General features: G+C 41.0%; 1 protein-coding gene across 1 annotated transcript in view; it reads right to left on the bottom strand.

Annotated features, from left to right (window-relative positions):
- ZNHIT6 (zinc finger HIT-type containing 6) overlaps positions 1 to 27726 on the bottom strand; it is a 37863-nt gene extending 10137 nt beyond the window's left edge. The window contains exons 1-8 of the mRNA XM_053391868.1: positions 27598 to 27726; positions 25417 to 25482; positions 25215 to 25321; positions 23526 to 23611; positions 19621 to 19724; positions 13490 to 13558; positions 12630 to 12710; positions 12356 to 12436 (exon numbers count right to left, since the gene is read on the bottom strand). Coding sequence (XP_053247843.1) covers positions 12356 to 12436; positions 12630 to 12710; positions 13490 to 13558; positions 19621 to 19724; positions 23526 to 23611; positions 25215 to 25321; positions 25417 to 25482; positions 27598 to 27665 — 662 coding nt within the window. The 5' untranslated portion in view covers positions 27666 to 27726. The remainder of the gene's footprint in view (positions 1 to 12355; positions 12437 to 12629; positions 12711 to 13489; positions 13559 to 19620; positions 19725 to 23525; positions 23612 to 25214; positions 25322 to 25416; positions 25483 to 27597) is intronic.
- Between the last annotated feature and the right edge of the window lie 214 nt (positions 27727 to 27940).

The raw sequence follows: 27940 nt of genomic DNA, 5'->3' as shown, positions 1-27940 counted from the left end.
ACCTTCTGATTGGTAAGCCCAAGAGGCTCAGTAGTTTAGACCACAGCACTACCCTCTCAATTAAGCAATAATACCATTGTAAGGAATATGAGGCTATAGTGCCTTGATACAGGGGACAGTCTGCTGGAGTCATCAAGGGCAAGCTCTCCCCTGCTCAGCATTCCCGCCAACTGGGGTTGGTGGTATCGCTTTTGCTGCTATTTGGATGTTTTGTACTTTATTGTTAGGCATTATTTCAGTGTTTATTAACATGAGATGTTTGCCCTTATCGATATTAGCGTGACTTTGTGTTCTGCTTTGTAACTGTTAAGGCATCATCACGAAATATTGCATTTATTCTGTGCGTTGTTGTGAGCCACTCTTTTCCAGCATGGTTCTAGTGCCATACAAATACGATCACGATGTACACACCTGCAATTTATGTGTGTGTGTGTAAAAGGATTGCATTTTTTAGAATTATCCTGGGATGACTACCATATTAAAGGATTTCAAACAGCATCTGAACAAGTATCATCAGTGCAACATGATGGAATGGATTTACCTGTTGTGCCCCAAGAAAAACGATGATGCTGAAGAGAGACAATATTGGCAAGAGCTTTGCGCCTGCATTTTAATGCTTTAATTTTGTCCATTATGACTGACCAGAAGCCGCATAAGCTCCGAAAGAGCCTACTGGCTTGCAAGAAGGCCAAAAAGGCAGCCAACTAATCCTTCTGAAAACTGCTGCATTCTACAGAACCCTCCATCATAAATGTATACCTCTCCAATGGAGCCTCCAGCTATTATCTTAGTGGTGAACTCAGTCATCCCTGCCAGCTCAGACAGCAGGAAATTCCCTGCTAAGATCAGTCCTTCCTGCATGTCATCTGCACAGCCTTTCGTTTTAATAATGGCATTTTTGTAGTCTGTGATTAAAGATAAAAACGAAAATCCCGTTGAGTCTACTCTCCTATGATAAAGCATGACTGCTCCATTGAAGCATCTTCACTGGAACAATGTATTCGTACTTCGTGAGGAAAAAAACTCTTTTAACACAGGCTTTGAAATCCCCCCACAAAACATGCTGACATCAGCATACAATGAAAAATGGAAGTACTTCCTGAAGCAGCTATGGGCACCATCCCATTTTATTGAAGCATTCCTTGACAGAAATATTACTGCCAAAACACAAAATATAAATGAATTTTGGTACTACTGCTACTAATAATGCAGAAGGTTTAACCCCATTTCAGGAGGGGGAGTTAGAACAGAGGAGATGTCCACTGCACTTAAGAATCCTTTCAAGTACTAAGTTTTGAGGGGCTGCAGTGCTGCAGAGATAATAACTAACAGATGGACATTCATTCCTAAGTGGTGAATAACTCTTCCTTGTGGTTATGATTTGTGAACGGGAAAATAGTGAAATGCTCTTCTCAGTTATACAGCAAGGAGGAAAACTACATTCTGGATTATAAAATTCAGTTCCACCTACAACTGTAGCATACCTTAAACTTTGCACTTATGTTTGTCTCGTTACTAATGTGATCATTCAGATTTGTGAAGTATTAAGGGAGCTAATGTTTTCCGAAAGGATTTATAAAGAGCTTTGGCACTTGAACTAGAACTTGGTTTAAGTCCCCATAAAAAGGATTACAACACTGCAATAAAATGCAACTTCCTGAAAATAGATATGCTTTGCACACTGAAATTATCAAATATTCCACCTCAGCTAACCAAAAGTGTCTGTGCGTACCAGTCACTTGTGTATTTGCCAGCTGAAGATCAAGATGCTGCTTCAGATGCATTTTTAGGAAGGATAGCAATTATCTTCCCTTCACTGCTACTTAGCTCCAATTAAGACATTTTGCCCAGCTAACAAAAAATAATTGGTTTCAATTGTTTGCCTCATGAAGCATATTTCACCATGAAAGCCTGACTTTTAATAGGATATATCCTTTACATTTAATGCTCCATTACATAAACGTTTGTTTACTTATAGGCAGCCACCTTCCACCTTTTGGAATATGGCTGACCCAAAGTGGCTTACAATTTCAGCCTAAAACTAGCAATGGAAGCACTAGCTGCACAAGAGAATGGGTGTTGTTTAGGAGAAAGGATTCTGAAAAAGATGGGTTTTTAAGGTCTACTCAAAAATAAGTGGCATGGAGGCCACACATACCTCTGTGGGGGATAAGTTCCACTATTTAGAGGCCAGGATATATAACTATAATCATTTGAATTGTAAACTGGCATTGTATATCTTTGCCTATGTAAACCAAAATGGGGGACATGACAATATATGCAGAGAAAGTCCCTAGAGTCTGTGTCTGACATCTGAAGAACATTTTTGTCTTAAAAACATGCCACTTGTAGTCACTTAGGACAGCTCCGCCACATGGCAGATGCAACAACTGGAAAGAAGTACCTTCACCACAATCACTGCTATGCAGTAGGGTCAAAGATCAGATCTCATCTGTGATTAACTGGTCAGGTCTGGTCTAGCCTAGCATCTTTGTTCTAGTCATCATTCCTGTCACTTCATTACACAAGCTCTTAATAGGCCAAGGATTTCCCTAGCTTCTAGCTTGCAGTAGGAAAACCCCAAGACCTTTCAGGAAACCACCGGGATCCACCTGGCGATGGACTATCTTAATAGATTCCCCCATGCCTATACAGTTTTAGATTCTCTGTAAGTCCTGCCACATAAAGATCTGTCCATGATAAAGGAGCCGCACAAAGCTGCCAATCATTCCTGATCATCTTCGTATCCTGGATAAAATACCAGATCAAGAGCATGCCCTGCCACAAATATGACTGATCCACAATTGCTGTAGAAATCATGAAATTCTAAGCCACACCCGAGAAAGAGATCTTGGTATCAATGTTAAATGATGGCTGCCCCTTACACAGCTAAGTGCTTGAGCTGACTGTGGAGTTGGAATTACATCAAAGGAACACCGATTCTGTCTCAAGAACCCAGTGCTAGGAGCACACTCTCAAAATTATATGGCTTTGGGGCAGCTTATCCTGAAAGGGAAACAGAACCCATGACAGATCACAAAAGTCCTCCCCCCACCCCCCACCCTCATCATGTCCAGGCAACTGAGGAATCAAAAACTGAGGTGATTAAATCACCTGATATGTAGAAATCATGACTGCCTGAATCCTGCACTGATCAAGGAGAAACAGCCAAGAGAATGATGCGGATGATAAAAAGAAGGTATGACACTCAAAGCAGGAGAGCACTTTTGATGCAGCAGTAGACAGAAGCCACTTTCCCTTCCCCGGACTCTTCTCTTTTCTGCCGTACTCATGTAACACAGGAAAAAGGACTGCAGGCAAGAAGTAGATATTAGCCCACTGAGGCTCATGGGGTTAAGTTATGTATCAAGACCCAGGTTTTAGTGACAAGCCTGGAACGGAAACCAATGAGCCGGTGGTTGTTTGCTAGCTTGATGTAGGAACAGACTACAGACTCCGGCAAACGTTAAGACATTATTCTTATTCTTATTATTCTTATGTCCTACATCTGTAGATTTCAAGGCAGCTCACAACACAGCATTACAATATACAAGCCACAAAATACATAATAAAAATAAGAACAACCCAAACTAGGAACTAGGAGGGATAGATGTATAGGGGCTACAGGCCACAAAGCAAGGGCCCTGATTTCTACTGAAAGGACTCCCTGGATGTAAAGGTACAGTGCCCAGTGCAAACATTTCGGAGCCTAATCCAACAAACAGCCATTCACTTAGCAACAATCAGTGTTTGTCCTGCAAGTGCAGCCGCATTGCGTCTCTGTAAGTTTACAGAAGGCAGCAGCACAATGGCAGTCAAATCTCAGGAAAGCAGATGGTAGGAAAATATGCAACAAGTGAGGCACAATAGGAGGAAATATGAAAGGTAGTTTGGGAATCCCCAAAAACAAGCGCACCCCCCCTACAGTTTCCAAGTGTAACACTGTTAAGTGACGCTCCATAGTGCAATAATCCAAAGGAAAAGGCTTGAAAAGCTAGTCTAGAACTTAAAAGGGGAAAAGATAGGTGGTTAAAGTTACCGCAGCCTCCAGAACTCAAAATGTCCCCCCAAAAGTTGGTGATTCCTGGTCTATTACAAAACACCAACATTGAGGGAATTTAAGATATTAACTTAAACATAAATGAAATTCATAAATATCTGTTAATTTTGTAGCTAAGAGATCTAATTTAATACACAGATGTTCAAAGAGTACAAACGCAGAACTTAACTATGAAGCGGGAACCGTGTAGCACACACAGAATCATCATGTTAAATATTCTCTCCTGCACTATACGAGAACTTTAGTTTTAAAATGGAAGTTCAAAACATATCTTGTTGCTGTATAATGGTGTTACATGCTGATGAAGTTGCATGTTGTACAAACGAATTACCATGGCAAAAGATACATTCAAAACTTTGACATAATTGTTTTGCTATGCACTGGTAATTTATGCGCAGGAAAGATGACACATGTGCCACAAATGTTATCTGGATTTATATCAACCAAAAAATGTTTGAAGCATACACTCAGGAGCTTAAACTCTGGCAGCTAATCATCACTACTGATGGAAAATTGATTGGGAGCAGTAGGGCTGCTGGTCAATGGAAGTCTCCACCAAATTACTTAATCAAAAGTATTTGCCACAAACCCTATATCTGCCAATTTCCTAAACAGGAGTTCAGGAAAATGGGTCAAAATTATTAAATTTTGATTTGGGCAAAGATGTTCCATCTATGAAATACCTAGTAACTGTTTTGCTTCAAACAGTGCAGCCCCAGCAGTTTTTCTCTTATACCTTAGAACGAAGCTTTCCAAACTTTTCGTGTTGGTGACACACTTTTTAGACATGCATCATTTTGCAACACAGTAATTCAGTTTTACTAGCAAACCGGAGGTTAAACTAACCCCTTTCCAGCCCTGGGCGGAGCGCGGGGAGTGTTCACACAGCACACCTACACACTGCAGCCAACACACGAACGTGTCACAATATAACATGGAAAGCTCTGCCTTAGAATTTTGTCCAGAGATTTTGATGAAGCTTGTTACAGAGCAAACTAGGGCACCGTTTCAAACCACAGCATACAAATTCTCACCTTGCTTACACAATGATGTCTTTTAAACAGAGTCCACGCCACTTCTGGATTCATATTATGAAATTGTAAGCTGCCCTGGAAATGCGAATGTGGCCCTGAAGGCACATAGTACAAATCTCACATATATAAACAAAAATAAGTATCGATTAAGCACAGCTTATTGTTGAAGAGTTGTCCTTGTTACTTATACCAATTCCCATGCAGATTCATTCCATCAGGTCCAACATCAGATGTACGCGGTATATTATTGATAACTGGCCAGTCCATGATCTTGATATAATTGGGACATTTCTGTGATGCGAACAAATAGATTCTGTTGTGCTACATAATGTACAACTTTGCCCAAACTAAATCACACCAGTATGGGATGCCTGCTGCAAAATATCCCAATGGGATCATCTGGCCAATAGATGAAAGACACAGAAAAACCTTGAATGCGAAAGCTATATTGATTGAGCACTATACCTTAGTCAATGATAGTCTAGAACCATGTTTCCCAACATGGGGCACACGCCCCACGGGAGGGGGGCAATTTGATTTTTAAGGGGGGCAATTAGAGAATGAGTTATTAACAGTGAATGGCATTTTAGGCTTCCTCCACGTGAATAGGAGTTCACTTTTTGAATAATAAGAATTATATGTAACCGGGGTGGAGTGGGGCATCAGGATTTTAGAGATGCTTAGGTGGCGCATGGCCAAAAAAAGTTGGGAACCACTGGTCTGGAATCATATTACCTCTTTTTTTAGGGGTATGTGAAGATCAATGAGTAGCTTCAGGGACAGTTGAAGACACTGATGGTGCAATTATATAGAGTTCTATTTGAGCACTGGCTGACATAATGACCCTTGTTGGTTTCTGCAGCTGGCCAATTCTGAGCAACCATGAGCCTCCCATGAGATTTGGATCCAGGTCATGGATTTCAGATCTGCAAATGCCATATAAGCTCCACTTGACCCACCACTATGTCCTCCAAACCCCCCAAAATAAGGTCCTGTGTGTGTGTGCGCACGCTTATGTGTGTATATGTATATATACACACACAGACACACAATAGTGCTCTTCTTGCCTAACTATATTATGACAAAACCTAGTGGGAATAAATAGCTGATGCAACAAGCATTACATAACTCTATGTAGTCATTTGTGGTTCTGGACAAGGCCATTGGGAACAGAAACACGGACTCTTTAATCTACTGTGGAGAGACTGAAACTTTACGAAAAGGAAGTTACTTCTATGTACTGTATTCATTTTATTTGGCATGTTTTCTTCCATGAATAAGAGAAAGTTGAGGTTATTCTCCCAATTAACACACACTGAGTTATAAAACACAAGTATCTTAATCTCCGTACTTTTAACATTCCCATCACAGGTCTTCACATTCTTACAAAGGTTGTATTTGCTGCCTGCCAAAAATTCACTAACCCTTGCAAAACAAACATGTTCCTTCTTCTCTGCCAAGGAAGGAAGGTCAAACCTCTCCTGACAAGGTCAGAGGAACAGTTCTAGTTCATTACTGTCGGAAAGAGATAAACAGAGGGATTCCCTTTTGGCAACATAAAATGGAAAATCATTCTGGGGATTCTTTTCGACAGCAACATGTAAGATTCCCGTCTCAAAACCAGTGAAAGAAACAATCCTAAGAATACTATTCCCAGCTATGCCTTCATCCCCTTTTCACCTCAAAACACCAGCCCATATTCAGCTACATCCGTATACTATGACATATGTATTTATTGCTCCATTCTAAAGTTTCTAGAATGTCTGTGGGTTGTATGAACTTTTACAAAACAGTTACAGGTCACAACGGTTAAAGTGATTTCAACAAGATGGTTACAGAATAGACCCTTGAGTTAAGGCACTATCAACACCCTATAAACGCACTGTTTGCTCTGTGCAACTCTTCAGATATACAGCATTTTTCTTTATACTTTTGAAAATTCTGGAGCTGTTAACCAGAGATAAGAACTGACTAGACACAGGCTAATTCCTTTAAGGTGGTGCTGGCAGACTGAATCACAAGTAAATGGAGATAATCAGTGAACTAATGAAAACGTTACAATGGTGGAATGCGAACATTCAAAGTGGGACACGTTTCGATATTAAGGTCCCCCATATTTATTTGAGGATCTATTGCATTTAGCAACATTTTGATTGCTCCCTAATTGACTGCTTCTATACTACAAGAAATAACTTGGCAAACTTTTTGATTCATTTCTAGTCCATAAGGGGCAAATTAAACTGGGATGGTTGTTTTGGAAAGTGATTAATAAAGCAATGATGATGATGATGATGATCATCATCATCATCATCATAATGGCAACTAAATTGCTGCACTATCAACACCAGCACAAGGAGTCCTTAATAATATAACAGGGCTTCCCACCCTCTCCTCTTCCCGTGCCCCCAATCTGGGCACTAGGAGAAAGTGATTGAACCTGGGACTTTCTGAATGAATAGCAGATGCACTGAATGGCACTAAGCTGCAGCCACAGGAGGAGATGTCCACACACATATTATTTGCTGGATCAGGAACTTCAGAGGCAAATCCGATTTATATCTGAAGGTAAGTGTTGCCTATTTGCATCCATTCGCTTTTGATGGAGTGCATGGGCATACAAAAAGGCACCCCTATTAGTCACAGGTAGATACTTCTTAAATATGCAACTAGACCTGGAACAGAGCCAGTGTTGATCTACTAACCAATTCGCTAAAGGTTGGCCAGGTTTTCGATACAATGACACAAGTTATCCTTGCTAACATACTACAGTGGTACCTTGGGTAACATACGCTTCAGGTTACGGACTCCGCTAACCCAGAAATAGTACCTCGGGTTAAGAACTTTGCTTCAGGATGAGAACAGAAATCGTGCTCCGGCAGTGCAGCGGCAGCAGGAGGCCCCATTAGCTAAAGTGGTGTCTCAGGTTAAGAACAGTTTCAGGTCAAGAACAGACCTCCAGAACGAATTAAGTTCTTAACCCGAGGTACGACTGTATTCATGGTTATTTCAAAGTGTATTTAATGTAAGCAGGAGTTTTCTTACTTTCTTACTAAGCATATGAGACAAAGCCAGCTTGTTTTTCAGCAGAATGTAAATACCCACAGGAAACCAACATAACATGAGAAACAAAAGCTGATTTTACAGCAATGACTCTTAAACCCTTTTCGACTTTTAGGTATGCAAAGCTTTGTCAAGATCACACAAATATGACGTACTTAAAGAGTAATTCGTTTCACCAAAAGTTTACTTTCCCTTGGAACTGTGGTGAGGGAACAGGAGGTAGAAAGCTTCTCAAGAACTCTCCTCATAGACCACAAGTTTTCTAAGCCACAGCTATAAACTAAGCTGTTATGCTTGGATGAAGTTCAACAGATCATGGTTACATTTTTAAAAGCAAATTTATTTTGTTGAGGACTGTCCACTTGATTGCAGCTACTGGGTCTATAATCCATGCAAGTGCTAAAAGGAATGGTAGCAAGTTGCAATCCTTAAAATACTTGCCTTCCATCCCTGGTTTCTCCAGCTGCAAAGGAACTGGAAGTGTGCTCTTCAGTGTACCCGATTCTTTCTCCTTTACAGCAGCCGCTTCAAGTTTTGAGCCATGGCTTTAACTTTCCCATGCCTAACTTCTTATGGCACCAAGCCAGGGAAATGTGGGCGTGGCTCACCCAAAACGGCCTGACAGGCCTACCTCCATGGCCTCATGGGCCTAAATTTGGCCCACAGTCTGGAAGATCCCCACCAATGCCATAAAAATAGTTAGCAACTTTTAAGTTATATAGGAAAATAGCACTGATAGAACTTAAGGCACTGACAAAACCGAAAGGTAACCATCATCTTTACATATCCTTAAACTGAACTAGAAAATGTCTATTTGGGCACAAAAACGGACATCACACAGCTGAAATAAGTATCCGTTCTGAAAGTAAAACTTAAGACTGATGTTTTATTGCAGATTTCCCATAAGGAGAAAGACTATACTACCTCAACAAAGAACAAAGACTTCAAACAGAGAGCATTAAGCACAAAAGTCTTACAAGACTCACTAGCAGTCTGTCTCTTTCCCACACTATGCTTGAAACAAGTCGCCAAATACATCTGTTCTACCATTAGCTTTAAAGAAAGTAAGGTCATCTTGAGATATCATTATTGGTACACAATGGCCTGGTTCGTGCATAAACCATGGTTTATTGCTTTAGCACCATATGCCTTGATAAGCCCAAATGAAGCATTGCACTTGCTGCTCCCCTGCAGCTGAGAGGCTGACTGATGCTTTGTTCAGTTTCAGTTTTACTGCACCCTTAGCATTACATCTAAGCCTGGGATCCAAGTTTAAAACAAATTCTAGTATATTTTGTAACAAGTCAACATCAGACATGGGTTATGAAACCTTGGTTCAAATACAGTGGTACCTCGGTTTACGAACTTAATCCGTTCCAGAAGTCTGTTCTTAAACTGAAACAATTCTTAAACCGAGCCACGCTTTCCCTAATGAGGCCTCCCGCCACCAGTGCCTTTCCACCGTTCGGATTCCATTCTTAGACCGAGGTAAAGTTCGCAAACTGGGACACTACTTCGGATTTTGTGGAGTTCGTAAACTGAATCGTTCGTAAACAGGACTGTTCTTAAACCGAGGTACCACTGTATAATGTTAAGACCAGATTCATAAAAATTAAATTCAGTGCAATAGGAGCAGGAGGAGGATATGCATAAGCCCACAGCTTCACTTGGGCCAGACTTGTTCAAGCCTGCTAAAACAGTGCTAAAAACATGGTTTAGCATTATGTGTGATCCAGGCAAATTAGTGCTTTCGATATGCAACCATCGAAGTAGATTCTGTAGCAAAAGAAAAATATGTAAGGTGGAATTTAATGGGTGTTGCTCTGCTGATGAAAAACATCTATCAGCAGAATGGACAAAGAGACACTTTTCAGCAACCTCTCTTCCTCCATGGAGCCTCTGCACTGAAGGGTTAGGGAACCGTCCTGAGGAAGGCTGCAGAAGAGAAGATGAATGGCTGAAAATTGCTTCCTTCCCTATTCTGCTGATGTATGCCTTCTACCAGTGAAGTTACACCCACTGAATTCCCATATGCTCCAATACTAGCTTTCAGGCTGGAGTCTACTACAATGGGATCCGCAGAATTACAGCACTAAACCAGCAGTCAATTGATGGGGTCCCCACCATACAAGGAGCAAAACCCTAGAACAATGTTTAGGTCCTAAGAACATAAAGCAGAGACTCTTCACAAAAGAAAAAATATATATCATTAATGGCTAGCGCAGGTGTCATGCTAGTCAACTGTTTAAAGATCTAGCACAGGCCACATGGTTTAACATCTGCACTGATATTAACCAGACTTAACTGTACTCTCGAGACACACCTAACCAGGTAATGCTGGCTTTCTATGAGAAATAGCTCGAGAGAAAAGTTGTCCTGCAATAAAACTTTGTCACAGTTAAGTGCCAGAAAGCCATACCAGTCATTCATGAATTATCACCAGGGTAGTGTTATACTTTGAATTAAAATAATTAATTAAGTATCTCAAACACTCATTTTGTTAATTAATATCAACTTCTTTGATTACAAAGACTTGTCTGACCACTCTCCTGGGAAAAGGAGAAGGTGAACTTCCCTAACCAGATTGTATAATTTGGCAGCAGTTTCTTTCCTTCCTTTACTGGAAAAAGCAATATCCCCTACTGCATGAAGTCATTCTGAAGGCATCCCAAACATAAAGCACTAGACAAAGTTATTAATTTATTCTGAAGAGGACAAACAGATATTTCTAAAAGGAACGCAATGAACTGCAAAAAAACCCATTCAGTATGCATCAGCTAAGCCTCACTTGGAACTGACTGCCCCCCAAAACAACAGAAAAAAGAATAAAAGAATAAAATCACCTACTGCATTACCAGATGGCAAATTTGTTTTAGAGATTTATCCAGATTTTGATCATTGGCTTTTGCATCCTACTCAGAGTCTAGAATTTAGAATATTTAGCAAGCCTGTTGTCATTTTTTTACGCCATAGTATTTCTTTACTGATACCTAGCTGTTATCACCCTGAACACCTATATCTGATTTGTAGAATATGATTGTATTATTGGCATTTCAGATATTATATTTTTTGGAATTCTGAGTAACACACAATTCAGATACCCTCACAGAACTGGAGCCAGTCATGATTACGCAGAAGCAGATCCTAATGCTTTCAATGGAACTTACTCTAAAGTAAGGGCAAGACTATATAACCATTTCCTAACCTCTCTGAGCAATTTACAATCCCAGTCTTTCTTCTCCTTTTCACATTCCACCCTCTCTTTTGCCTGGGGCTTAATTAGTTCAGCTCCCGTGCTGCATCTGTTGTTTCTGAGGTGGACGAGTCTATTTATGGACTTCCTTTGTGGATGCTGTTAAGCAGGTAGATCTGTGGATTTCTCTTTGTCGCCAAACCCAGAGCAAGAAAGAAAGGTAGGACTGGAAACCTGCTTGGACTGAAAAGGACTAAAAGCCACTGAGTGGGCTGGTGCTGTAGTGGGTGATACAGGATTGCGGTGCAGACTCCCCATTCTCGGTCTACATCTACCACAGTGGCTCTCCTTGGGTTCGGACAGTGGTCTTACCCCCAGTCCTACCTGGAGATGCTAAGGAAGGAATGTGGGCTCTTTCACACACAAAACATGTGCTGCATCACTGAGCAGCAGCTCTCCCCTAAAGTAAAGGTAAAGGTAAAGGGACCCCTGACCATCAGGTCCAGTCGTGGCCGACTCTGGGGTTGCGGCGTTCATCTCGTTTTATTGGCTGAGGGAGCCGGCGTACAGCTTCCAGGTCATGTGGCCAGCATGACTAAGCTGCTTCTGGCGAACCAGAGCAGCGCACAGAAACGCTGTTTACCTTCCCGCCGGAGCGGTACCTATTTATCTACTTGCACTTTGATGTGCTTTCGAACTGCTATGTTGGCAAGAGCTGGGACCGAGCAACGGGAGCTCACCCTGTCACGGGGATTCGAACCGCCGACCTTCTGATCAGCAAGCCCTAGGCTCTGTGGTTTAACCCACAGTGCCACTCGCGTCCATAAAGTACCACAAGTGAAAAGAAAGTAACTGCGTTCTTCCATGCATGTCTTGTGTTTTGGACCTAAGGGACAACATTTCGCTCCACATTCTTCTAAGCTGGCCATTTTATAGCTGCCTTACTACTCAAAAGGTATATGGAGATACAGAGTTTGCTGCTTTGTAAAACAAAACTAAATCTCTTACCTGATGGAGTTTTGTGGTCTGTTTTCCACTTTCATTAAAATTCGTATGTCTGACTGAGGGGACATTGCATAGGTTTTTAATCTGAAATGAAAGGCGTAACATTAGATAAACCTTGCCACGTAACAAGAAATCTGTTTCATTCAAAACAAACCAGACCAAGTAATGTGCTTGTTGAGTGTAAGCCACAATGCATCACAAGACTGCCCAATATGCTTTAATGACTGATTTGTATCTCAACAGAACGTTAGAATGCTAAATATTTAGAAGCACGTACCTTTGATGAATGACAGGATCAGACTCTTGAGGATCAACATACCGCTTTAGAATGTCATACAGTGGCTTATCATCTGCGACCCTTTACACAAAAAGACAAAAGTGTATCAATCACGAAGCTTAATACTGGCAAGAACTAGAATAATCAGGTTAACATGTGTGAAACTGTAGTTATATAAGCCCCAGTGTCAGAGCTGTGGAAAAGGCTATAGCACAAGAGCACATTCAAGAAGAAAAGAGTACCTGACTTCTCTGACACTGGTCCAAGAATACCAAGGGCCTTTGGGGAAAGGTTTTCCTGTTCTAAATGTCTCATTTCCATAACACAGAGATGAGCTGGTGCTTTAATTTTAAAGAAATCTTCCACATCTTTCAATCTGTTCTATGGGAAGACAAGCTTTCTCCCACCTTTTCTAGATAAGAAACTATAGCTGGGAGAGTGCCTAACTGAGCAATGGTAGTCACCAAGCAAGATACAAAACGGATGGTAATAATTCAAGAAACATCTATGTGTTGCAACAGGGTCAGCAAAATATAATGATCGGACCCGCCCTTGACTGCATGGTGAATGGATAAATAAAACCTAAAAACTATGGAACACATTCAGTTTTATAACAGATCAGTTACACCTCTCAGTGGTAAAGATGGACATTTTAAAACAATAGGTTTTAAACCAAACCACAGAAACAGTATTTTAAAAACAAGATTTAAATTTTATGCTATGAATTCAGTTTATTGTTTAGCCAAGAAGGCTGCAATAATCATTTTTATGAAACAAAAAGCAGAACAAGCTGTGATACAATACAACGGTAGTTGTTTACATTTCATGGTAAGCAAAGGCTAACAAAAACATTTGGATACCTTTTTTCTGTGAATTTAGCATGACTATGAGGAAATAGAAGCTTCAAGTGCCAGTAGAACTTTTGTTCCCTGAAACGAAACCAGCGAGAACTATTAACACTTCATTATGTAAACTATTAATCACAAATGCAATTGCCTGAGCTCTGTGGCAGAGAGTCCAAAATAAACAAGGTGGTAGGAAAAGGCAGATCAATATCATCACGAAAGGATTGATCACATGATCACTTATGCAGGTAACAAACTTCTTAAAATCACTTCCACCTTGGGTTGTTTATACAAATCAATTCAACCCAACACTGAACAGAACTAATGACTACTGCTTCATTCAAAGCACAATGGTGCCTTTACATTCTGTATAGCTTAAAATGTATGAACTGCTGCTTCCCTGATATTTAAGATGTGATAATACTTCTTTTATTATACAAGGCTATATATATATATAAATACAAGTATCAAGTTTAAGAGACTCTGATATCAGTGACTGGAAACAATGCACTGTTGCCATAGCAAAGTTACTTTGTCTATTGGGCAGATAAAACATTCAGCTGAGTCCAACTTGCTACAGAAACATGCACAGTAGCAAAACAGTAGACAAATCTGTTGCTATGTACAATTAAATATTCACTTGAGATATTGTTGGATTGATCAGTCTAGTAACGAGCAAAGCACTTTGTGATATTTACACAGAAAGCAAGATGCAAGTTTCGCTAGCGTGAAGATGCCATGTTTTAGAAGGTGACCAGGCAAAAAACGAGTATGCTGTAAAACATATTCTGGATGGGATTTGCAGTCCAACGATGGGATTTTGAGGTCCACAGGATAGCCACCCTTGCTGTACAAGGGATCCACTCGATTACAGAATAAATGGCAGCTGAAAGTGGATTTCCTGAGGCTATTTGTTTTCATGTCCAATGCCCCATTCTCCCTTACCCCTGAGAAATCTCACTGCCATGAATGTAGGAAATTTAATCTGAATTAGTTTACTAGAATTCACAAGATCACATAACACGCTTAGCTGTAGCTCTTTCCTTTTTTTTTTAAGGTAAGAGTAATCAAAAGGCAAGTTATGAGAAAGAAAAATGGGCTAAGGTTTTGGAAACATTAACCACAAGTTATATAAACCACTTGTTGCATTGACATGGATGTCAAGTGGGACAAAATTAAGCCAAAGTAATTATGAAAAGGTTTATTCTTCTTTAACTAGTGGTTACTTGTTTGTCCACTGGATAGGGGCCACCACATGCTAAGCTTCTGTTTTTTAGCCAGTCTAATCATGAGTCCTTGAGGGGGTCTGTCCACAAGGCTGCAAAAAAATAACGCTGAGGTATGTTAAGAGCAACGGTGGAGCCACAGGCATGGGAGGGCAATAGCTACTACCCAAACATAATTATACGTAAGTGCATTACTTCATTCTGTTCAGAACTAGACATTAAGGAGGGGAAATGAGAAACGGGATATGCAATAGCATTTTCAAACGACCCAATTGCTGCTTTAATACAGACCTTAAACTTAAAGAAATTTATATCCCACCTTTCTCACAGAGCCTCCAAGATGGCTTGTCCTGCACCAGTAAAATGGGGGGGGGGGACTAGAGGAGGTCTGCAAAGGTGAAGCAGCATTCATTGCTGAACCTTAATGCATGTACAGCCAGGCTTAATTCACTTTTCAGTAAATGAGGTCCCTGCAGTGTTATATATGTCTCATAAGCTTCTGTAAACAACACAGATCCAGACTAATTAAGTGATTATAGTCTCCTGTGAACCCCCGCCCCCACCTAGAAATCTCATTAAAGTACATGAATGCTGAGCCTTTTATGACACACCAACCACTGAAGCGCCAGTGTGACATAGTTGAGGTCCTAAACCACGTAAGGCACCAGAGGAGCCTCTGTTTTACTGAAGCTTAGCTAAGCATCAGTAACAACCCAGTAGAGATTTGATATATAAGCAAGAAAGTTGTGCTAACTTTACTGCAAGCTCAACTATTTTTTGATCCCTATAATTTGTATAACAAGACAATTCACCTAGAACTGACTGAAGTCCATTTTCATGGTACACAAATGGCTTACCAGAAAGGCCTCACAAGAGCAGGAAAACTACCTTGCTAGGTGCATAATAATAATAATACTAATAATTTATTACTTATACCCTGCCCATCTGGCTGGGTTTCGCCAGCCACTCTGGGCTGCTTCCAACAAAATATTAAAATACAATAATTAATCAAATATTAAAAGCTTCCCTAAACAGGGCTGCCTTCATTGTCTTCAGATGTCTTCTAAAAGTCCAATAGTTGTTTATTTCTTTGAGATCTGATGGGAGGGTGTTCCACAGGACGGGTGCCACTACCGAAAAGGCCCTCTGCCTAGTTCCCTGTAACTTCGCTTCTTGCATTGAGGGAACTGCCAGAAGGCCCTCTTGCTGAAGCATGATGCAGCAGATTTAAAATTTGCAAGAAGGATAATTCCAAGGTGACTAAACATGTAACAATTTTAAAATTCTCAAGATTCTGCATTGATTGAAAACAATGTCTGCTATATTGGCTACATTTGCACATAAACCTTGGCTTACTACTACACACAAGCAAACTGCTCCCTGCTTCAATCCATCTGCTTTAGTGTTGCATCTGAAGGACTAATCACGGGCTGCTTTGCTCCCATTACTCTCAACAAACAACGACACAATAAAGTTTGGTCTTGGCTTACTGACCATGGAAAACATCACAAACCCCTTGTTCGGACATAACATTAAGCTAGGGATCATGGTTGCTTTCTCCCAGCACAAGCTCAAAGGAACGAAGCGAGCACAATTTTCTTGTGCATGGTAAGCCAATGTTTACAGCTTACCATGACATGCGACTGCTATTGTTCTTTCAGTTCATTTTTATGATCAGAATGGAAAAGCTACATTACTGTTCTCAATACATGGAAGACAAATAGCATTGCAGTACACAATTCTGACAGTCTGTCTTAACTGTATTGTTAACATGTATCTACATCAACATGAATTTTACACGTCGGGCCTTGGAGCTTAATGTGGATTCTGAAACATGAGTTCAACCATCACTGTGTCAAGACATCATAGCTTGACAACCACTGAATAATGCATTTTAAAGCTACACTTTACATGGTTTTGTTTCCCCTGACTGCTTTGCACCTGTACTGCTTGATTTGCACTACATGGGTCTGTTAGCATAATGAGTGTGTTTTTAAATGGCTGCTGTTGATAGTATTTTGTCTGCATTCTGCTGACTGGAGGACAAACCCAAATGAACAGAGACCATGATTATATTGGTTTACAGCTTGTGGCCAAGCTAAATCTATTTTTGTTAAGGGGCGGAACAAAAATGGGTCAAAGTGTATGCAAGAAATCTCAATGTACCCAAAGCTTAATTCTAGACAAAAACTTGATCTGATCTGCCTAGTCTATATGCCATACAGCTGGGGAGTGATATAATCTAAAAGGCAGGGAGGCTCTGGCCCACATGCCAAACTAGGACCACCAGGCCTTCACACTTGTCCCACAATGCCATTTTGACCAAGCCATGGCAACGTGCACTACAGCTGAAGGGGCAGGTCTTGGATGCAAAGGGGCTTTGCAGGCACTACCAACCAGCTCACCAGAGGTTCTTGCAAGCATCTGACAATCAGCTGAACTTGGTGCTTTGGACGTACTGCACTAGGTGTTTTGCAAGCTTTCAGGACAGGGGGAATGCAGTTTTTAAAAGAAGCATTTCCCCCTCTGCAGGGACTTCAAAGCAGTTTCCCCTAACCAACAATCAGTTCAAGGGATGAAATTTAAAGTAAGCCTTTTTGAAAGCCTGTTCCCAGTGCCAATCAGCTGACTGCAGTTGAAAATGCATCTTCAAAGGAGGCTGGTCTAATTGACAGTCAACTGATTGGGGGTTACAACTAGCTCCTTTGATCTGTGTCAGGTGTCAGTTACCTGATCACATTATGATGCCGGGTGGGTGACATGCTGGCAGTCCTACGCACCTGTCAACATTGGCCCACTCTGGTTGGAAACATAAGGATCTAGCATGCTGGCAGGTTCCAGTTCTCCACCGCGAACTAAGGCTTGGAAATATTTTATATTTTTGGCAGTCTTATGTTAAGGGGTCAACATCAGTTTTTGGAACCTCATTCTGCATCTGAAAGAATATTCCCGGGTTTTTTGCTACCCAAATACCAGCCAGGCACCTGCAATTTTCCCCCGCCTTGGAATGGTGACCCAAACAGAACCATACATAGTAGAGTGTTATAGTGCAGAGCACTGGAAAAAATGTTAAAGAAACCCAGGTTCAAATCCCCCCTCATCCATGAAGTTCATTAGGTGACCTTGTGCCTGTCATTATCTCTTAGCTTAACCTACCTCACTGAGTTGATGTGAGGATAAAATGGGATGGAGGAAACAGGGAACTCCTTGCAGGAAGGGCGGGTAGCTTATTAAAAAACAACAAAACTGCACATACCAAGTGGTTACATGCACATCATTGTAAATTATTACTGGCCAAATGGCTTTCTGGATTTACTTAGGGTAAAATTGCTGCAAGCTAAAAGGTTGTCAGACTTAATAATTATTTGAGTCCCGTTGCTAGGAAGAAAAGATGCAGCATTGTATTTTTTGGAAGAAAGAAAAATTGCATTTGCTTTGCAAAGCTGAATACAGGCACTACCTTTTATATCCTAGACGTAAGTGTTAGGTAACTTTTTTGCAAATTCCTGTGATACTTTGCTGCTTAGTTCAGAAAATACATGCTCAATAGAGAACTATTTGGGCTGGTTTCATAATTACCCCTTGCAAGCACATCAGTGTTGGAGAATCTGTTTGCTAATATGCTGCAAGAGAGACATCTACTGGTTTATAGTGAAACGTCACATTTCCCCTCCATCACTATCTGTCAATGAGATATGATTTTCTAGTGTTCCTTCAAAGGTATTACTCTAGGGTTTCTCACCTTCCATCATTGTTTTCTGATGACTTTCTGTTTGCCAGGAAAAAAAAACAATTCCTCTGGCATAAACCACACACATAAACAAGTGACCCATAAGTACCTGGTCACTAGTAAACAAAAAGCCTCTACCTACCACTAACAGAAACACAAGTGGATTCATTAAAAGGTCCCAAAAGTCTTGACTGCCCCATACAGAACAAAACAAAAATATTGCAAAGTAAGGGACATCTGAACCCACGTCCCTGAGATTAAGTGTCTCATGCTCTACGGACTGTAGGTGAATTAGGTTACTGAAAGTATATTTCTAATTTCACTTGACAATTAACATGCTGCCCAATTCACATCCTTTCGAAAAATCCCAGTATTTCCTAAAATGTGCATTGTAGTTCAGAAATACTATGGGATGGAATTCAATGTTGAACTTCAGCTTGCCAGATGGAATGATCCCCCTCTCCCCTCCTCAGGCACACTGTTAGTGCAGGGTTCTTCAGACATCCCCCTGAGCCAACTGCAAGGGAGTAGAAAAAGAAGGTGGGGAATCCCATTGTGCAAGCAGAAGTCTTTGTCCCGGGCTTAGGTTGATGGGGTTACTTAGGTGAATCCTACCCTATATTCTCCCAAAAAGAAGAAATGCAAGTTATTTTCTACTCCCTCCGTCAAAATTTTGCTTCATCAAATATTCATTAGAATGTACGGAAACTGTTTGGTGAAGACATTGCATTAATGTCAACTATATTGTTTATATAACCTAAATATCCATCAAGGGATTGTTCCTATTGTCCAACTATCGCCATGGCATAAGTTTAGCACACAGTAAAGGAATTAATTAAAGAAAAAAATCTTTAAAATACCATGGGCTAAAATCAAGCACAAAGTTAAGCATACACAAGCCTTTTTATTTCAGTGGGCTTAATACTAAATTGTGACATATAGCCTTAAATTTAATGCATGAGAATGACATTTAGAACAGGTCTGTATAACTTGGGACTTTTCAACTTAGCACAGTTCAAACCTATTTTTGCAGTCCTAGCAAACCCTGACCAAAAAACAGGTATCATTGAGTTTCTGGTCAAGTCACCCTTTCTGGCTGACGGGCTAGCTTTATCTTGGTGGGCCACAAGTTATTCAGAATGACAATTTTTGATAACATTATCCCGAAGTAATATTAACTAGAAACTTACTTGTTGTTAAAGAACGTAGAATTCTCTCGTCTCTTTGTGAATCCAATTGGCAAAGTTCGTAGGCAGATGTCATACCTTCGAGCTCGGTTTCTCAAAAAATTCACCTGATTGTTTCAAAAGACAGAAAAAATAATTACTGACAATTTCAAAGTCCAGGCTAATGGTCTTGTTTTTATGCAATGACGGGGTGAGCTCCCGTTGCTCGGTCCCTGCTCCTGCCAACCTAGCAGTTCAAAAGCACAAAGTGCAAGTAGATAAATAGGTACCGCTCCGGCGGGAAGGTAAATGGCGTTTCCGTGCGCTGCTCTGGTTCGCCAGAAGCGGCTTAGTCATGCTGGCCACATGACCCGGAAGCTGTACGCTGGCTCCCTCGGCCAATAAAGCGAGATGAGCGCCGCAACCCCAGAGTCGGCCACGACCAGACCTAATGGTCAGGGGTCCCTTTACCTTTACCTAAGCCCTGGTTTACTAAATGTTACAAGAATGAGCTGCAGTAACCTTTGCACTTGCATGCTGTGACCATAAGGAGAAGTTTGGAAACTGCTGCTTTGGTTTCTGATTTACCGTTGCTTGTTGAGATAACTGAACATGGATGAAACATAGCTTACTGTAATGATTGTTTACTGAAACAACCCAAATGCAAATCAGTTTATAAAGCTGGCTTGTTTCAACAAAGCATAGTTAAGATTAACCACTGTTTATCTAGGTTTGCATATTTGTAGTTAATTTAAAACAGAAGTGGAAACTTCTGATCTCCTCCTTACAGATATACCAAAGGAAGAGAGGGTGGAATGTTTGAGTCCAAGGCCCAATGCAGCTTGTTCTTGAAATAATAAACTGTGGTTTAGCATTACATCCAAACACAGCCAATGAAACAGAGCAGTGGCTAAAGAGCTGATTGAGAGGCAAGTACAATTTTTACATGAGGACCTAAACCCCCCTGGCTCAGATAGGTATTGGGCTTAATTTCCAGGAGTTAACATTATTATTGATTTATACTATTTTAGTATAGTACTCTTTACAGAGATCAGATAAATAACCAAAAGTGCAATTCACAAGCTATACAAGTAGCTGCTCTCATTAATGGCTTAATATAAAACATATATAGCTGGAAGTAAATCCCATCAATTTCATTTGGATTTATGTCTCGGTAAGATGTAACTAAAAGTATAATTATACTTAAAGCTGTAGTTTAAAGGCCCATCAATGTACATTTTTCGTAGCATATAAATGTCATTACTTGATGAAGAACTATTTATGTATTACTGTATAAATAACACATCAGAACTCTAAAACAAATTTCACCCATGCTGTCCCCTTAAGATTCAGAAGATGTTTGATTGGTTTTATACACAACTAAAATAAAAACTATTACTTCTGCATTAATAATCCAGACCATGATATGAGATCCTCCTGCTTTAAATTCAGATACCAACAACCACATATTACAGCCTCCAGGTCTCATCACAACTCTGAAGACATTTGCTAAGGTGTGCATGCATATATACATTCTATATGCTATGATTTTATTACCAGCAACAATTCTATAGTGTATATTGGTGTACAAAATGCTTCTCAGCCAGGTTGAGAGTGGCGAGTTGCCAATTTCCCTCCTTTGCAGGGTTCCTCTTCCTTAACAGTAACCCAGCAGGAAGTAATTCAACAAGTGGCATTTCCCATCAAGGCGTATTTGTGCTAAAAAGTAATCTACCTGTGTGACCAAATGGAGAGAGGGAGAGAGAGGAAATACTTTTTCTCCCCTTGGCTCAGGGACACCCTCTCACAGATGAGTGGGCAGAGAAGATAGGCAATTTCTAAACTGGGCAAATGTTTTCCGCTGGCATCACCTTTGAATCCCACTCCCATATTTCTCATGTGAGGAACAGAAATTTATATGCCCATGTTTATTAGTAAACGGTTACAGGAAGCACAGTAAAGCACTTTTCTGTGGTGTCAAAGGTTGCAGACGTTCTGCAATGTTCCTGAATATTACTCACTATATTCAACACTTGGGCCCATTAATAACTAAAACTCTATCCCACAATGCACAGTATATGCACTCTATAACAGCTACAATACTGATATGGTACTGCAAATCATGTACTGCAAATACAATGCTAAGTAGTAATGTGATTTTGCTAAAGCAAAAACAAGCACCCAGGAACACACCTAAGCTTATGTGTTACATGTGTTCTATTTCTTTTCAGATACTGTATATTTTAATCACCTTCTGCATATTTTTAAAGACTTGTCTTTAGCAATAATTTTAATGTTTCATATTTATGTAAGCCACATATACCAATCTAGTGGTATATAAGTTCTGTTAAATAAAAATAAACAAATAAAAATGTTCCAACCCTCTAGCAACCAAGAGGCTGAGATGAGATTCTTTCACGTTGCAGTTTCACGGGATAGAAACGTGGGCACATTCCTTCTAAATGAGTAAAGAAAGTTTTTACAAAAATTGTTCCTGCGCTCTTTTAGACCCATGAAACTCAGTTCCCTGATCCAACCCATAAAATTTGGACATTATCAAGCTGTCAGGACATAATGTAATAAGCTGGATTGGATCTTGTTCCCGCTAATACAGGCAAATGCTGTAGTTTTGTTCCTCGCATTCTTTTCAATCTGACTTGAAGGACAAATATTTTAAAACTGCTATTAAAAAGAGTTATTAGTGCTGTTTTTGAAAGCACAAGACTGAGATGATCTTGATAGTGCTGTTAGCGTGCCATTACTCACTAAATGTGTTATCTCTGGAGGAAAACTAAGTGTGAACAACACTTAATCTATCATTGTATCATACACTGCAACCTTTAAGTGTCAAGAGGAACTAAATGAATAATGCCATTAGATTACATTATAATGCCCAAAGGCTGCCCTCCACTTTGAGGGTATATGGATGTACCGTATGTATCACACTCCCCAAACCTGCACAATTGTCCTTGTCAACCCTGACGCAGGTCATCTATATTTGGCCAACCCAGGTGCACAGCTCATTTTGGACCAGTCTCCAGAGGAGGTTTCATTGGGGCTACTTTGCAGCTGCAGAGATCCAGATGGGGAGGCAGGCTTGGCAAGAGATGGAAAGTGAACAGTCTCCCAAACCCCTACTAAAGTTAATGTAACTTACCAAGGTGGACAGGGGAGGGGGCGGAATGGAAGAAGCCAATGTTCTACAAAAGCTGGCTTGAGATGCCATTCTATCTGGCCAATCTCTCCAACCACTTAAAATACAGTAACATCTGGAGGACAACACCTTGGCTACTACGGGGGGGGGGGGCATGTTGACACACAGAAAAGCAGCCAAACTGTCTGACTACAAACAAAATTAAGCCCTGTCACCAATTAATATTGCTACGTTTACAAATGACAAAATTCAGAAGAGATGGGTTTTTAAAAAACGCATCCTCTGAGCTAATGAGGTTTTGTTTCTTTACTTTGCTTTTGGAAAATCTGCCACCAATAGGGGTGACTGAAAGTGAAGAAGCAATGGGGGAAAGGGGCACTTAAATCTTTTCCCCACTCATTTCTCTGCTCAAAACAGCTGGATATCATTTTTGTTGTTCTTGTGGGTTTTTAAATGAACACAAACCTTTGCACACATCAGAGGTGTGTGTGTGTGTTAAATACACACATTTGTGTATAATTTGTACTTAAGTGATTTTCTTTGACAAATTTCTTTAAAACATTAACCTTCAATTAGAGGGATCACTTTTTGAATCTGGTTCAGTATGTTTCTCAGATTGAATGATAATAAGCAACTACTGTGACTGAATCAAATTCTTCCTTCCACCCCCATCTGGTATTTGTCATTTAAGTTTCTAATACCACCCTTTTGTTTTTAAAAAAGGCAATGAACATTTGTTTTCTGTAGTATGCTCAAGGTAGCTAGAAAGACTTACAAATTTATTGCTTTTTGGTCTATGTGAAGTGTCATCTCGAGCCGCGCCATCAGCTGTTCTTCCCACATCTTCCAGAAACCGGTAATCTGAAATTGAGAAGGGCAGCGGGGAAAAGGCTCAAATGAAATTAGCTCCCAAAACCCTTTACAATGTGATTCTTAAGGGATCGTACGAAAGTGATGGGTTTTAGCATAAGTTCACAGCAAATAAGAGAGGGTGTGCATCAAAAATTTGTCGTTTGGTTGCTGTGCTTTCTAAAGCTTAAATATGTGATATTATTGATGGGGTTTTAAAAATGTGAACCACCATATCTGAAGCAGCAAGGCAGGACAAAAATGTTTTAAATGAAATAAATGCCTGTGCTGTAACTACCATATTTTTTGCTCTATAAGACTCACTTTTTCCCTCCTAAAAAGTAAGGGGAAATGTGTGTGTGTCTTATGGAGCGAATGCAGCCTGCGCAGCTATCCCAAAAGCCAGAACAGCAAGAGGGATTTCTGCTTTCACTGCGCAGCGATCCCTCTTGCTGTTCTGGCTTCTGAGATTCAGAATATTTTTTTTCTTGTTTTCCTCCTCCAAAAACTAGGTGCGTCTTGTGGTCTGGTGCGTCTTATAGAGCGAAAAATACGGTACTTACCTACTGTGCATTACTCACTTGCTTCATACAGCGCCAGATTTCTCTAAGGTGGACAAAGTTTGTAGGGTAGCAAGGAGCAGAAGGACCTGTTTTCTTTCATTCACCCCACAAGCTGTATTTAATGTGCCATTTAACAGCTTTGTGCAACTATACATTTGCTGATGGTGGCTATACTTAGGCTGCAGTCCTAAACCCTGAGTTCAAAGCAACTTATTTATATGTAAACACACTAAGGATTGCATTATTACTTCAGTAGTGCCACCCAAGGCCTTGTGCCTGCTGGCAATGCAGATAGGAAACTCCAACACTATATACCGTATTTTTGCTCCATAAGACGCACCTAGTTTTTAGAGGAGGAAAACAAGAAAAAAAATATTCTGAACGAAACAGTGGATGTATGATTTTTGTGGTTCATGCTGTGGCCACAGACATGTGATCTGATGGTGTATTTGGGGCAACCCAATGTAAAAATCCTGAGAATCCACGGGCTTTTACCTCCCTACTCCCAGGCAGCCTCCGCTAGCGTCCCTTATCTCTCTTCCGATCCCACCGATCAGCTGTTTCCTTTCAACACTCCCTTCCCTCTTGTTTGCCTTAGTGTCTTTTCCTTAGCTGGAGAAGTTTTTTGCTCCTCCTTTTCTTCTAATTTCTCTCCTTATTGCTTTAGTTTTCCTGTTTCCCCCCTTTGCAAGTTTGCTGTCTTTACCTCCCCCCTCCCAGGCAGCCTCCTTTATCTCTAGCGTCCCTTATCTCTCTCCCCGGCAAACAATCAGCGGCTTTGTTTCAACACCCACTTCCCTCTTTCAAAAAAAAGGGGGGGGAAGGCATGCACTGCTTTTTGCCCCTGGGCAATTCAGCTCCAGGGACCACACATTCGCTCAGAGATTTCCCCTTACTTTTTAGGAAGAAAAAAGTGTGTCTTATGGAGCGAAAAATACAGCAATGGTAGGTATAGAACATTGTAGGTGTAGAACACTGCCTCCTCCATACCCACCCATCGCAATAACACCCTGGAGCTTTAGAACAATTGAGATTTTTAGAGACTCTCTTACCACTTAGAAGATTTAAATCACTGAACTCATTTATGGAAACGAATGCTGTCTTTTCTCTTACTCCATTACAACTGAATGCAGTCTTATGTTGCTTCACACAAGCCAAACTGAAAGCACACAGAGAAAGCAAAGCAATCTTGTCACTCTCTTTTCAGTACACAAGAAAAATATAAGCAAGGGATGCCCATCAGTTTATATCTACCTGCATGAGTATTTCATACAACGGGGGCATCGGTATTTTGCTTCTTCTGTATTGCAGATTTCACAACTGAAAGGAGAGAAAAATGAAGGGACATCTTTACATTGGAACAACATGGGTGAGTGCTAAAACACCATTTTGAGAAAGCGTCCCTTCATGCTAATAAGCAGTAAAAGCAATAGATGTATTTGGTAAGTGTGTGTGTGTGTGTGTGTGTGTGTGTGTGTGTACACACAGTGGTACCTTGGGTTACAGACGCTTCAGGTTACAGACTCCGCTAACCCAGAAATAGTACCTTGGGTTAAGAACTTTGCTTCAGGATGAGAACAGAAATTGGGTGACAGCAGCAGGAGGCCCCATTATCTAAAGTGGTACCTCAGGTTAAGAACAGTTTCAGGTTACGAATTGACCTCCAGAACGAATTAAGTTCTTAACCCAAGGTACCACTGTGTGTGTATATCTATCTATCTATCTATCTATCTATCTATCTAATCTATCTATATCTCCAGAATGTTTTTGTTGCATACAAATAGTATTTAAGAACCCATCTTATATTAGTGGCCTAGAACATCTCTCAATAACAAGGATTAAGTAGTATCAATATGCTTCTAGCAAAAGGCTCTGGGATTCAGACACAAGTAATATGAGTAGCTCAGAGCCTTCAGTCAGAAACAACAAAACATGAACTAACGCTCCTCTAATGAGCTGCCACTATTCTGAAAAGGTTGGACAAGTATTTCCCCAACACCAAGCTTGCACTTGCTTTTTACTTCTCCTCTTCTATTCATTAGCAAGTGATCTTCCTGCCCTATGATGGATGATGGTAACATCTTAATAGCAAAGTCAGTGATTTTATATCAGAGTTCCTATTTTAGTGGGGGGAAAGTCTGATCGGAGCATGTGTGCTCTGAAATGAATCCTTTGGGGAGAGAATGTGCCCGATCACAAGAAGTATCTATGATCCACAAAGTTCTTCACATACTCCCAGCAGAGCACAATGACCTTATTTACGAACAGTCATCTCAACTTCTGGTTTAACTGCTGTCCCTCTTTTTCTCGCAAAAACATTTTTAGAAATTAAATTTGAAAGCTAGGTCAGACTGACCCAGGCTATAGTTTAACACGGTAAATTTGAGGAAATGGTTTACAGATCAGCCAAAAGGAAACAGTGAGCTAATAACTCTGGGACTTTGGTTTGGGGCTGCCATTTTTTTTCTCTCCTGACAGGGTTTCTATGCCCTACACAGCTAATCACTTAAGTGTCTTAGTTAGTGCTGTCTACTTTATTGTACTCGATATGGAACAAGTCAAAATACACAAAAATCACGCATTGTTTGAGCGTAGATCACACATTGTTTAAGCATAGACCACCTCAGAAACAGCGGCGGTTTCACCCCAGGGCCTTGCGGGACCAGGGCAATACAGCTTGGGTCTTCCCTCCACATGCCAGGCACTGGTGGCAGAGAGAGCCAGGCACAGGCAAGCCCTATACACGCGATATACTTACCGCCAGGTGAAAATGCCATCACGCTCTGACTGTCCTGGGCGATGTATTGTTACATTGCCCAGGCCTATGTACAAATTTAATAAATATGTAACAAATAAGGTGTTGTTGTTTTTTAAATCCATATTGAGAAAGGCGTGGGCTATCTGGTATCCCTTTTAAAATAAGTTGCCCTGCCCCAAAGTTAAGAGGAAGGCTAATTTAGCCCCAGATTATCTTCCACAGAAGAAAACTTCTGGAAAACTACAATCCGCTGCCTGCAAGGACATCACAACATATTGCCCCCGCCCCCACATAATAATAATAATAATAATAATAATAATAATAATAATAATAATAGTAAATGATAAATTTTATTTTATTATACACACACTACTACTACTACTAATAATAATAATAATAACAATAACGCCGCTCCTTAAATATTATGCTGTTAACTTTGCTCGCCTTCCGGTCCTTCCAGACACGTTTCTCTCAACGCCGCGAGGAACCCTCTGGCTTTGCGCGCGCGCCCCGCGTCGCCTCCAGGGTGCGCGTGTGAATGTGTGGACGCGTGTGTCGGACTCCCCCCCCCCTTTCCTCCCGCCTCCCAAGCCAACCTAATATTAATAACTCTGGGGCAGGAGGGCAGTGGGGAAAGAGGCCAAGGAGACATTCCTCCCCGCCTCGCACACACACACCTTCGCAGCGACATCTTCCGCCTCGCGCTCCCTTCGGTCTCTGCCGCCGCCGCCGCCGCCGCCGCCATGCTCAGCAAACGGCTTGCCCGTCGAGGTGGCTCCCCTTCCTCTTTTTCGAAGTCCTAGACAGTCGCCTCGCCTCGGCGGCGCGCGGGGGAAAGGGAGGCTGCTGACCCCTGGCGGGAGCTCGGGGAAGTGCAGCGAAAAGGATGCCTTCGAGGTTGGGCAGTGGTGGGAGGAGGAGGCAGGGAGCATCCTCGTTCCGCGGGGCTAAAGCGCCAGCCTTGGGAACGCTGTGCGCAGTTTGGAGGAGCGCAGTCCCGCGCGCAGGCGGATCCCCAAA

Source organism: Podarcis raffonei, chromosome 6 (assembly GCF_027172205.1).
Source record: "Podarcis raffonei isolate rPodRaf1 chromosome 6, rPodRaf1.pri, whole genome shotgun sequence".
NCBI classification, from domain to species: domain Eukaryota; kingdom Metazoa; phylum Chordata; class Lepidosauria; order Squamata; family Lacertidae; genus Podarcis; species Podarcis raffonei.
Note: the sequence above shows the minus strand (reverse complement) of the source record. Positions and strands in the feature narration are given on the sequence as shown.